Source organism: Dipodomys merriami, unplaced genomic scaffold, assembly GCF_024711535.1.
Source record: "Dipodomys merriami isolate MVZ:Mamm:240054 unplaced genomic scaffold, mDipMer1.0.p SCAF_25, whole genome shotgun sequence".
NCBI classification, from domain to species: Eukaryota; Metazoa; Chordata; class Mammalia; order Rodentia; family Heteromyidae; genus Dipodomys; species Dipodomys merriami.
The window spans coordinates 21,656,896-21,670,616 of NW_027203937.1; the positions used below are offsets into that span (position 1 = coordinate 21,656,896).

The 13,721-nt window shown below is 41.1% G+C and overlaps 1 protein-coding gene across 1 annotated transcript in view; it reads left to right on the forward strand.

Annotated features, from left to right (window-relative positions):
• Syt9 (synaptotagmin 9) overlaps positions 1-13,721 on the forward strand; it is a 149,439-nt gene that overhangs the window by 90,789 nt on the left and 44,929 nt on the right. Inside the window, exon 5 of the mRNA XM_070035394.1 lies at positions 12,784-12,904. Coding sequence (XP_069891495.1) covers positions 12,784-12,904 — 121 coding nt within the window. The remainder of the gene's footprint in view (positions 1-12,783; positions 12,905-13,721) is intronic.

Sequence of the window (13,721 nt, forward strand, 5' to 3'; positions counted from 1 at the left end):
ATGTGTAATAGGGATGAAGGAACAGTTGACAGATACCTAAGAGACATGGGAGATGTTCTGTGCTTATTTCTAAGGAAAGATTTTTGGGGTTTGGCTGTACCAGGGTTTGAACACAGGGCCTTATTTTTTTTTTTTTTGGCTTACTTGCTTGGCTGGCACTCTACTACTTGAGCCATTCCTGCAGTCAGCCCAACTTTTCTATGGTTACTTTAGAAACAAGAATCTCACAGACTTTTCTACCTGAGCTGACTTTGAAGTGAAATCCCCCAGATCTCAGCCTCCTGAGTAATTTGCATCTGGCATATGAGGGAGAGAGAGGCCGGGGGGGGGGGGGTGGGGTGGGGTTGAGGGGACACTTCTATGTCCACGATTATCCTTGGGTCAAGTCTTCATCAATAGTAGAATTGAAAAAAACTTTTTCTGTATGACTGTTCAAACCACTGAACATGTTGATTTCACTGACCTGCTACTGGACTTATCTCTAGAGGATATCTTGACTGGAATATCTCATCCTCCCTTCTCTCATAAACTGCATGAATTCTTAGTTTTGATGGAAATTTCCAGGATGACAAGGAGACTGAGGATGCAGGCTGAATTCTAAAGTATTTCCAAGTCATCTTAATGTTCATTCCAGAAGCCAGTGTATCCATCAGAGACAGCACACCATGCACAGTTCTAAGGATGCTCTGATATTCCCTCAGCCTTTACATAAGAACAAATTTCATCTTTAATTACTTTTGTTTTTTATTTCTATTGAGAATTGATGGATCTGTAAAAAGAAAAAAATTCTTTTCAAAAATGGTTGTTGAACATTCAAATTAAATACTAAAGCCTTTTAATTTTTGAAAACTGCTGTCTTTGTTTTAGTCAAGGACTCTCCTTCACTAGACATAATCCCTGGGAAAATGGGAATTAAAGAAAGAAATATCACACATGAGTTTTAAGTATCTATTAATGTTAAGAAAAAATCAGAAAGTTCCAATATTGCAGTCTCCTAAGTGAGACCTCCCAAGGCTTGAATTCACCTCCTCTTTCCCACAAACCCTCATCAGGTTTTCAATAGTCTTTAAAGTTTCTGGCCCCCCAATAGACACATGAAGAAATGTTCAACATCCCTAGCCATAAAAGAAATGCAAATCAAAACAACATTGAGATATCACCTCACTCCAGTTAGAACAGCAAAAATCAAGAACTCTAACAACAACAGATGCTGGAGGGGATGTGGACAGAAAGGAACCTTACTTCATTGTTGGTGGGAATGTAAACTTGTTCAACCACTTTGGAAAGCAGTATGGAGGTTCCTCAGAAGACTTCACATAGATCTCCCCTATGATCCAGCAATCCCACTTTTGGGCATTTACCCAAATGTTTACAAACAAGACCACACTAAAGCTACCAGCACAACTATGTTTATTGCAGCATTATTTACCATAGCTAAGATATGGAACCAACCTAGATGCCCCTCAGTAGATGAATGGATCAAGAAAATGTGGTATATATACACAATGGAATTCTATGCCTCCATCAGAAAGAATGACATTTCCCCATTTGTTAGGAAATGGAAAGGTTTGGAAAAAATTATATTGAGTGAAGTAAGCCAGGCCCAAAGAAGCATAGGTCCCATGGTTTCCCTTATTTGCAATATCTAGTATAGGTATGAGTCAAGCGGAAAAGGTCAGATAATGTGATGTTAGGAAAATGAACCCTTAAATATGTATTTTAATGTTTTTGTTTCTTTCATGCATGTGTTTCTAACGCATTTATAAGATTATTTCTTTGTTGCTTTGTATGTCCCTCCCCCACAGTGTAACCCCCGCTTTCACTATATTTGATGTCAGTATAACATGTGGAGGAGATGGGGACAAACAAGTCGTTTAAGGATTCAGGTGGACCTGTTGCAACAATGAGAAGTACAAAATGTCATGTCAAAACCAGCTTTACAATGTCGGTGTGGGGGGGGAAGGGGGGTAAATTGGGTGGGGGGAGGGGGGTAAAATTGGGTGGGGGGAGGGGGGAGGCGGGGAAGGGAAGTGAAGGGTAAACAAAGGAGGAGGCTGCAATGCTTGGTAAGAAATGTATGCATTATCCTGCCCATGTAATTGTAGCCCCCCTGTACAGTATGTTCTCAAATAAAATAAAATACAATTAAAAAATAAATAAATAAAGTTTCTGGCCCCCCTCTTATTCTTACCCTTAAATACAGTTGCATATTCCACCAAACCCCATGCCTTTAGTTCCAATTTGATAACTGTCCTGTTTCCAACATCTTTCATCTCCTCTTATCTGCCAGATAATGTCTGAAGTAAGGAAATCATAAGCTACCAGTACTGAGAAAAAGAGAAAGGCTTTACATTTGTCTAACCACCAACTTGGCACTAGATCTTCTCTAATACAGGGAAATTTGCTGAACAGATGCTGAACTCACTACCATCCAAGTCAGGCAACACATGTTTATCTTCCAGTGGCTTCCTTATACTGATCCTGGTTCTAGAATCATTACCAGCATGCTTATTTCCCCTTCTGTGTGATACCAATGCAAAGTAATGCCTACAACGATTCTGTGTTTCTTGGATGTGTTCCTTAAGGCTTAGTTAGAAACCTCCTGAATTCTCCTGTAATCAAGACCCCTCCCATAGTGGCTGTTCTCACCATATTCTTGATGTTTTTCTGTATCTAAAATCCAGATGTGGGGATAGAATTAATGTTTTAGGTGTCTTTGGCAGGTGTACACTTTTCCTTCTCAAGCTATACCTCTACTGATGCAAAATTAAAGCAAAATTAGTTTCTGAGAGCCATTTCACATTTTGATCCAGTATAAAATAAAAACATAAGTCTTTCATTTTCACACACACTGGGTTGCATCAACTTCAAAGGTTGTAATATTGACTTTTCTGATCCTAAAGTAAGCTATCTTAATAAACTGACATTGTTAGGCTTTACATATCTTACTTATCTGTCTAGATTTTTGTGGATCTGGATTCTGCACACTAGTATTCTTATTATGTATATTGTGTCCTTCTCATATTCTGTTTTTTTCTTCTAACGTAATGAGTAAATTACAGAACTGGATATACCCAAGTGTTGAGTCATTGATTGGCACCCTTTAGGTATGACTGTCAAACCAGATATGGATTTACCTTTGCCATCACCTGGCTATGTGTATCTAGGTCATCTAGAAGGACATCGGGGGAGAGCTTCCCAGATGTGCTGATGTAACATTAGCAGCACCTGCAGAAGCCCCCTAATCTATGAATTTAATAGCCCAAGTGAAAAACATGATGTCAGTCTTGCAGCACCTGTTTCTAATTAACCTATTAGGAGTCAATAAATTTTGAGTGGTTCTGAAGCCATACCTTTACATGATAGGTCCTTATAACATGCTTGGGATGAATACCAAGCTTTCTTTTCTCAGCTCTTTACATTGGGTTATGTGGTTTCCTTCTGCTGCTCGGGCCTGGGACTGCTGCCCTGTGGTAAAACTGTCAGATATTTGAATCTCCTGGGGCAGAAATCTGTTGCCTCTAGTGCTGAGACAAGCTAGCTACCTCGTAAGGTCTCAGTGAAATATGTTATCTAAGTATGTCACAGAAAAGAGTCTTCACATCTTCCCTGTTTGGGATGTGCTGTTGAAATGTGAAAGGCTCAAATCCTAGGAGAGAAAAATCAGATGTCATATGATTCCAAGCAAGCCACAGCTAGCTACTTTTTTTTTTTCTTTGTACTGGTCCTGGGGCTTGAACTCAGGGTCTGGGCATTGTCCTTGGCCTTTTTTGTTCAAAGATATCACTCTATCATTTGAGCCACAGCTTTATTTCTGATTTTTTTCTGGTAGTTAATTGGAGATAAGTTAATTAGGCTGACTTCAAATAGCAGGCCTCAGATCTCAGCCTCCTGAGTAGCTAGTATTACAGGCCTGAGCCACTGGTGCCCAGCCCACTTCTATTTTTTTTTTTTTTATAGGAAAGACAACAGGGTTGCTCAAACAGAACAGTTAGTCTCATTATCAGTAAGTTTCTCTTTATGTGGTATTATCCATCCTATCTGCCCACTGCTTTGTAGCTTCCTGTGTATGCAGATGTGATAGGAACTCTCCAGCCTCAGGGTCTTACTCTGGAAGCCTTTCAAGGAAAATCCCTAGTTACATGGGGAGAACAGGAACCATAGTATCGCCTTACCTCCTTTTTCCTGGACCCTCTCTGAATACATGCCAGTACATCTGTCCAGGGTGGGAAACGCAGACTCAGTCGTGTTGCAGTGCATGCACAGAGATATGGAAACTACATTCAGGGGTTTCCTTCTGCCTTGAGCACCTGGGAGTCTATCGAAGGACAGAGTCCCATGATATCAGCATGTCAGTGCCGATGTTCTGTCCTAGACCCTCACTCGTTCCCTTTGCCTTCACTGTGGCTCAGTAGTACACAGGAGAGAGATGATGGTATCTTGAAGTGGGGTAGCCCTCTAACAGAGAAGAAAATTGGTCAGATTCTCAATATTTTTGACAGAAGAAATGACATGACTTGCGGGTGTAGGAGAGTGAGAGAGGAGGAGGGTGATAGATATAATGGGTACCAGATTTTTAGCTTCAGTCCCTGTGAAGAAGTTTTCACCACCCTGAGACAGAGAAGATATGGGCAGAGCCAGGAACAAGAAAAGGAAATCTGTTCCATTTTTGAAATATTAAGATTGAGAGGCCTCTTAGACAACTGAATAAACATTGAGAGAAGACATTAGGTTGTATGAGCCTGAAATGTAAGGAACAGGCTAGGCTACAGATACAGATATTAGAGCCAACTACATATAAATGCTATCAAGACCAGATAAGATAATGCTGTGAATTTTTTTTTTCGGTCATGGGGCTCGAACTCTGGGCCTAAGCGCTGTCCCTCAGCTCCTCAGATCTCAGCCTCCTGAGTGTGAGCTACCGGTGCCCGGCAATGCTGTGAATTTTTTAATTGACAATGTTGTCATCTTGCCATTTCTAGCTGAACATATCCTGGGTCAAAGAAAATCCTTCCTTTAGGGGAGTAGTGTTACAGAATTAGACCCATAATCCTTTGCAGGAGCTAGTCAGATAGGGGGGAAAGGATGGGCTGGTTACAGACTCTCCTACTCTCCTGTGAGGGCTGTGGATTTACTTGTGGCCCAGCTCCTGCTTAGAAAGTGTCAACTTCAACGTGATCTTGTATTTAAAGAACCCCATGGAGGGGCTGGGAAGGTGGCTCAGTGGTAGAGCGCTTGCCTTCCATGCCTGAGGTCCTGGGTTTGATTCCTCAGCACCACATAAGCAAAAAGAAAAAAGCCGGAAGTGGCACTGTGGCTCAAGTAGTAGAGTGCTATCCTTGAGCTGAAGAGCTGAGGGACAGTGCCCAGGCCCAGAGTTCAGGCCCCACGACTGGACCCCCCCACAAAAAAAACCCCATGGACTCCACTCCCAAGTTACTAAAGCTGATCTGAAACTTCGGCAAAGTAGCAAGTATAAAATTAACCCTCAAAAATCAGTGGCTTTCCTGTATGCCAATAATGAGAAGAGCGCTGCTGAAATCAGGAAAGAAACTCCTTTTGTAATAGCTCCACAAAAAATACGTAGGAATTAACCAAAGAAATGAAGGACCACTATGATGAAAACTTTAAAAATGTGAAAAAGGAAATTAAAGTAGAACTAAGGAAGTGGAAAAACCTCCCAAGCTCCTGGATTGGGAGGATTAGCATCGTGAAAATGGCAATACTGCCAAAGGCTATCTATAAATTTAATGCAATACCTACCAATATCCCAACCTCATTCTTCAATGAAATAGAAGAAGCAGTCCAAAAAATCATATGGAACAATAAAAGACCTCAAATAGCAAAAAACAATCCTTAGCAGAAAGAACAATGCTAGAGAAATATCAATACCAGACTTCAAACTCTACTACAAAGCCATATTAATTAAATACCATAGTAATCAAAACAGCTTGGTACTGGGACAAGAACAGACCTAAGGACCAATGGAATAGAACTGAAGACCCAGAAATGAACCCACAGACCTATAGCTACCTAATCTTCAATAAGGAAGCCAAAAAAAATAGAATGGAAGAAAGACAGCCTCTTCAGTAAATGGTGCTAACAAAAGTTGGATAAACACCTGTAGAAAACCAAAGCTAGAACCTTATATACCACCCTGCACCAGAATCAACTCCAAATGGATCAAAGACCTCAAAGTCAAAGTAGACACCCCGAAAACATTATTGGAAGGAATAGGAGAAACTCTAGAGCTCTTGGCACAGGCCAAAATTTTCTTAATAGAGACCCAGAAACACAACAAATCAAAGAAAAGCTGGACAAATGGTATTGCATGAAACTGCAGAGCTTCTGCATGGCAAAGGACATAGCTAGCGACATCAATAGAAAGCCTATGAACTGAGAGAAGATCTTCACTAGCCATACAACAGGGCCTCATTTCTAAAATATACCTAGAACTCAAAAAATTAAATCCCCCAAAAACAAATCCTCAAAGAAACAACCTCCCTATTAATAAGTGGGCTAAAGTCTTAAAGAGAGATTTCTCTGAAGAGGAAATAAGAATGGCCAATAGACACATAAAGAAATGTTCAACTTCTCTGGCCATAAAAGAAATGTAAATCAAAACAACATTGAGATTCCACCTAACCCCAGTTAGAATGGCTATAATCAAGAAATCTAATAACAGAATCTGGAGGGGATGTGGACAGAAGGGAACCCTACTGCACTGTTGGTGGGAGCATAAACTTGTTCATCCACTCTAGAAAGCAGTGTGGAGGTCCCTCAAAAGACTACACATAGAGCTACCATATGACTCAGCCATCCCACTTCTGAGCATTTACCCAAATGATCACAAACAAGGCCATACTAAAGCTACCTTCACAACTATGTTTATTCAGCATTCTTTACCATAGCTAAGATATGGAACCAGCCCAGATGCCCCTCAGTAGATGAATGGATTAAGAAAATGTGATATATATATATATATATATATATATATATATATATGAATTCTATCTTTCCATCAGAAAGAATGACACTTCCTCAATTTGTTAGGAAATGGAAAGACTTGGAAAATTCATATTAAGTGAAGTAGGAAGTGGTGTTATGCCTCAAGTGGTAGAGTGCTAGCCTTGAGCTGAAGATCTCAAGGACAGTGCTCAGGCCCTCAGTTCAAGCCCCATGACCACCACCACCACCACCAACAACAACAACAAAACCCACATATTAAGTGAAGTTAGCCAGGCCCAAAGAAATATAGGCTCCATAGTTTCCCTCATTTGCAATAATTAGTATACATCTAGGATAATTTTATCAGACAAGCAGAAAAGGACAAAAGCTATGTACATATGACCATATAAGATGATGCTAAGTGAAATGAACCCCAAGATATGGACACAAGAGGTCTTTCTTTGTTGTTGTTGGTTTTAATGTACTATGTGATATTTTTTCCTTTGTATGTTCTTCCCCCTATGATATATGCCCTGTTGTCACTGTACTTGATTTTGGTACCCTGCATCTTGTATATACATTTGTCTTATTTGGGGAGTGGAAGGGGAATAACAAAATGTTGGTACAAGGACACAGGATAACCCATTGCAACAGTGATACCCACAAGACACTATATTGGAAATGAACTTCAGGGTGGGGGAGGACTGAAAGAAGTGGGAGAGGAAAGGGATAGTGGGAGAACAAGGGAAGGAGTAACAATGCCCGCCAAGAAATGTACTCATTGCCTTACTCATGTAAGTGTAACCCCTCTGTACAGCATCTTACAATAAAATAAAATTTAAAAAATAAAGTGTCATCCTCCAGGCACACTTCCAATGCAATTAATCATGTTAATACCTATAAATAAAGTGCATCAACAGTTACTTTAACAGTGCATGATAATTATTTGTAAAATTGTTGCTGAAAAGGGACTTTATTTGGCCAGTTTTACCATGTCTGGGGGACATATTGGGCATATAATTGGAGTTGCTGAGAAAGCAGGACAAAATCAAATCATTAACAGCTTCCATGTTACAGGTGGAATAAGTTTAGGCCATCAATGTGATTATTTACAGGGGAAGATTAAGGACATTTGAGAGAAATATTGTAACTAGGATTTCACTTGTTAAAAATGAGTGATTTTTGCTGCTAAACCTTTTTGAAAGAGGCTCTGTAAGAACAGGGTTTCTTGGGGAGCCAACAACTCTGGAAATATGGTGGCAGGGGTGGGTAAGATTAGGGGAGGGAGGGAGGTGAGACCAGATGCCCCTTAGCCTGATGAGTCACTGGAATTTAATTTAAAGGAGCCCCAAGCAGCTACTGAGGGTGCAGTACATCTCCAAAGATCCTTATATCTCGCCTTCATTTGTGCCTCGCTTCATTAATGCAAGCATTATTGACTGATCCACTCCTAGCCCCTGCTAGAGGCTGCAAATGGGCCTTTCCCCTGAAGAATACACAGACAAGTATAGTGCATGATGCATTTCTTTATCCCTCTAGGGTTCCTGGCTAGGTCTGAAATAGGAACTGACAAAGACAGATTAATGGAAGTGAAGCATAACAAATGTATTTAATCAAAGTTTTATGTGGCACGAGAGCCCTTACGAATGAAATAGTATCTTTAATAAAGAATAGACCGTGTGTAGAAATGTGATTGGACAAAAGGATATGACGTAATGGGGAATGATGATGAGGGGCTGGATCTCCAAGCCTGTTTGTTCAGATCTTGTTGTTTTCTGTGGATGGCATCCCTGCCGTCAGGTAGAAGACAAGGCCTCTTCTGGAATAAGAGTCTGATGGTCTACTTTCAGACAGGCAGCTATGAGAATTTTTTTCATGGCTAACTACAAGACAGAAAGATGGGAAAAGGTCAAGGTTTCTAGGTTTTGTGTCTGGCTTTTAAAAAGAAAGGGTCTCATTTCAGTGACCCCCAACTTGAGAAATTCTAGTTTGTTTCATGTTCTGAACATGAGAAAGGGGAATAGGGAGAAGACCTGAAAAGTCCCTTCCAATATCTTTCCTTCTAAGTATTCAGCATGCCAGTTCACTTTAAGGTACCATTTTCTAAGCTTTTATGAGAGTAAAAAAAATATAATCAATCCAAAGTAATACTAGTTACAATATATGGACTATACAGTATTTACTGTATAAATGTTTTTTGTCCATCATGGGGCTTAAACTCTGGCCCTGGGCACTGTCCTTCAGCTCATGGCAAGCGCTCTACCACTTGAGCCACAGCTTCACTTCCTAAATGTTTTTTCTCTTTTAGCCTTTTAAAAAATCAGTCCTTTTTTGAGTATAATGATTCTATTTTCTAAATGAAGAAATAAAAACATAGAACTAAAAAAAAACTTCTAGAACTTACCTAAGAGTTCAGAAATTATTGAATACTCAAGTCTCGATCCCATCTTTAATCAATTGCACTACTATGTCCAACTTCAGAAGCTTTGAATATAAACATTTAGGCCATTTACATTTAATGTAATTATTGAATACTCTTTTTTTCAGTACCAGAGTTTGAATTCATTGCCCCACAGTTGCTCATCTGGTGCTCCACCACTTGAGCCATACCACCAGCCCACCATTTGACTGATTCTCACAGACTTTTCTGCCCAGGCTGGCTTCAAACCATAATCCTGCAGATCGCAGCTTCCTAAGTAGCTAGGATTATATGTTTGGACAACTTGGGCCTGGAATTGTGGCATACTTTTGTTTAAATTTACCATTGTATAATTGGTTTTCTATTTCTACCAGATTTTTACTTCTGCTGTTGTCCTCCTCTTCCCCTGCTTCCTGTCTTCTCTGGAATTAATTGAATAGTTTTAACATCCATTTTTGTGCTTTGTAGGTTGATCAGTTGTAACTTCTTGTTTTATTATTTCAGTTATTTCTTTTGGGTATAGTATAGATCTCTGGTTACACAAGTTTATGCTTTTTGTAATATATAGAACACATAAACCTTACAATTTTAGTCTCATATGTTCTAATATATAACCTCAATCAGTTGAGAATTTCTCTTTCTCAATATTGAATTTGTTCAATCCTAGAATAACTCTAAGCAGTCCTACTTGGGTTATATACTCATCTTTAGTCCCAGCAAAAGTACAGAGACATGATATTTTTATCTGCCTGAATTTCTGCAGCATCCCTTCCAGAATTTCAAGGAGTTAGGAAGGAATTCACTAAAAGAATGAAAGAGTAGACAAGTAGAATAGTTAGCCAAAATTTTTAGCTATTATAGGCTATAGACTACAGAAAGAGGTTATAGGTTGGCAGGTAGAGAGTTCACACATGCTTACTATAAATTTCCATTCTATCTGGCTAACATTATTAATCTTAGTCACCTAATGCAGAAGCAAATGGAGCATTTCTTCCCATAGCATTTTACTTTCCTTTGTGCCCTCCAGGGCTCTCAGCCACCAGTGACACTTCTGTATATCTGATTCCTGTCAAGCTAAAAAAAAAACTAGATACTAAGGCTCCTTTATGTTTGACTCTTAACAGAATTTCAGAAAAGCTTTTACCAAGAATCTAAACGCTTCTATGTAAAATAGAATTTCTCAGCCTTGGCTCCATTCACATTTTGGACTAGATAACTATGCATCTTTGTGCAATCAGAATATGGTATTTTACAGCCTCCTTGGGCTCTGCCTACCAGATGTCAGTAACAAACCCTCAAAAATAATTGTAAAAAAAACAAAAAATAATTCTCTATGCTTGAGAGACTGAGATCAGGAGGACCAATATTCAAGGCCAACAAAAGTAAGAAAGTTTACAAGATGCCAAACAATATCTAGATACAGTGCTGTCACCTGTCATCCTAGTTTTGTGGAAGTCTGAAATAGAGAAGATAGCAATTCCAAGCCAGTTCTGAAGAGAAAAGTCCATAAGATGCCCTCTCGACAGAAGGTGTGTGGTAGCATACATCTGTCGTCCAAGCTAAGATGAGAGACAAAAATAGGTGGAATACAGGTCCAGGCATGCACCTGGACTGGAAGTAAGACCTCCCCCCATCTCAAAAAATAACCAGCAAACAAAGAGGGACAGAGGTGTGGCTCAGTGATAGAGTACAAAAGAATAATCTCAGATAGTATCAAATATTCCATAGATGAGCAATATCACTCTTGAATGAGGACCACTGGCTTAAGAGAATGTTATAATCATCAGATTCTAAATGGTCTTCATGCCAGGCTTGCATGAACAGATAGGGGGAAAAGCACAGAATAGTCATCAAATGCCAATGAACTACTGTTCCGCAGCATAGCATGTTCATGTCTCTTCTTGGGACAAGGATTGCTGTTCCCCACTGCAGGATTTAGCCCTAGTTTCCAGCCTCTCCTCACACATAGTCTAGCCACGTGATTCCCTTGCGATTGGAGCTCCAGGCACCAGGGAGGCCTGGGCTGTTAGAGGGAGATGATTTATTTACATGAGGCAGGAGGCGATGCACTGAGACACAGACACCCATCTGCCTTAGCGGCCAGATAGATCCCTTTGCCGCCTCCTCCTGTGGAAGCAGTGAGAGGAAGAGGTTGGGCGAGGTGACCTTCCAGAGCTGAATCTGTGCTTCTAAAAATAGAAGCATCTTCAGAAAATCCAAGAGGGGAGGGGAGAGGAAGAGGGAGTCTGTGGTGTTGAGGGCAAAAACCTGACTCCCCAGAGCATTGTCACTATGAGACCGGATTAATTAGACACAGGCACCCAGCTCGATAACCTCAGGTAGCATTCAGAAACTGAAGCTAAATGAACTATTTTTTTTCTCTCTCTCTCTCCCATGTCACTCTCCCTGGGCTAAAAAGAGAGGGAGATTTGTGCCTTCTGACCTATTTGAAGGAATGCATTCTGCCTAAGGAGATGTTTTCCACAGGGGGAGGAAAGGGGGGCTTCTTAGAGGCACACCCAGGAAGAGAAGGGCTGTAGCAAACTATCAGGGGCAGACAGCAGGGCCTTCTGGGGTCCCAGGCTCTACTATGCTTTCCCTGCATGGAGACTGCAGGAGTAGACGAGGGTGCAGGTGTGTCCAAGTGGCATGTTGGCAGGTGTGTGGGTGCGTGGGAGTGTCATGGATTCTCTCTTGGGCTTATGCAATGTCCTTTCTTGTGAGCTATATGAGGAGTTGAAGATTGTAGAGTCTCGGGGAGCTAGCTATATGCTGATCTTCAGAGCTTCTGTGTGGTATTCTGGGGGTAGGGACTGGGAGGGGGGTCTGGAGGGAGGGATGCAGAATTGTATGTGAATAGTGTGACTAATTTGAAGTGACTATGGAGGGGGCTTGATGGAGTGAGGTAGGACCCTGTTTGCAACACTGCACAGTCAGGTGATGTGTGTGCAGAGTGAGCCTGACCTGGAGTGGGTCTGCTCCACCCTCTGAGGCTCCTGTCTGCATAGCTTTGAGCTGGGAGCTCTGTGTGGATTTCAGGGGGAGGAAATGAGTGGAACCACATGGGGAGGGAGTCCATGAAGGATTATTAAGACTGAGAAAAGCTTCTGCTCTCAAGCTGTGTTTCTGGGTTGTGGAGACCCGTGTGGGGCTATGCAGGCTGTAAGCATAGGTGGTGGCTGATGGCCTCCTCTTTGCCATCTAAATATAGGTTGTACTTCCTTGGTGGGGTGGGGAGAGGCTCCAGGAAGGCAGGGATGTACTCTCCATGTGACTGATGTGAGCAGAAGAGGCATCAAGGGCTCAGAAGGTGAGCTAAGGAAGCCCTGTGACCCCTCCCAGTGCTGCTCTGCAATGGAGCTCCTTAGTGTGAGAAAGAAGACGTTGTAACACTTAGGCTTGCGCTTTCTCAACAGGACAATGTGGATCTTGGAGAGCTGATGTTTTCCCTCTGCTACCTTCCCACGGCTGGCAGGCTGACCATTACCATTATAAAAGCAAGGAATTTAAAGGCAATGGACATAACAGGGGCATCAGGTGAGCCATCCTAAAATTCAGACTTTTTCCTCAGAGTCTAATGAAGCACCTTATGAAGTTTTGAACATAGTGATAAAGCATATTGAGTCTGGACACAAACTTCCTAAGCTTAATCTCATTCCTGCCACCGAGGAGCTGTATGACCTTGAGCAAGTAAGTCCCTTAACCTCTCTGGGCTTCCATTTCCAGCTTGTTAAATGGACATGGTCATAGAATCTGGCTCATTGTGTTGTTGTGACATTAAGTGGCTTAATACATATGCAGCAATAAAATAGTGTCTGGTACCTACTAAATTCTACATATCATTAGCTATTTTTATTCTCCCTCACCATTAGTGTGAACTAAATTTACAGTTTCCACAAGCTGATAGAGCTTATGTAGTTAGGTCTTTTCTCAGATAACCATCCCAGGCTTATGCAAGATTGCATACAATCCTGCATCGTTATAGAAGTCATCTACACAGGGTTTAGTTTGGTTTTGTCTTTCCAGCAAATCCAGCATGTAAACATCAATTCTAACCAAAAAAAGTATCTCCATATGAAATTTCTACAATACAAATTTACTAGCAGAACCCGCTAAACACGGTCACAAACATCCAGGACACATTGTCTCATAGGCTGAAATCAAAGAGCACCATATGCAGTAAATACTATACCACACACCAGAGGATTCATAAGATATGGCCTCTGGTTTATAAGCCTCTCCTGGAAGGGGTAAGAAATCGGTGTGTGTGTGTGTGTGTGTGTGTGTGTGTGTGTGTGTGTGTGTGTGTGTGTGTGTGTGTGTGTGTGTGTGTGTGTGTGTGTGTGTGTGTGTG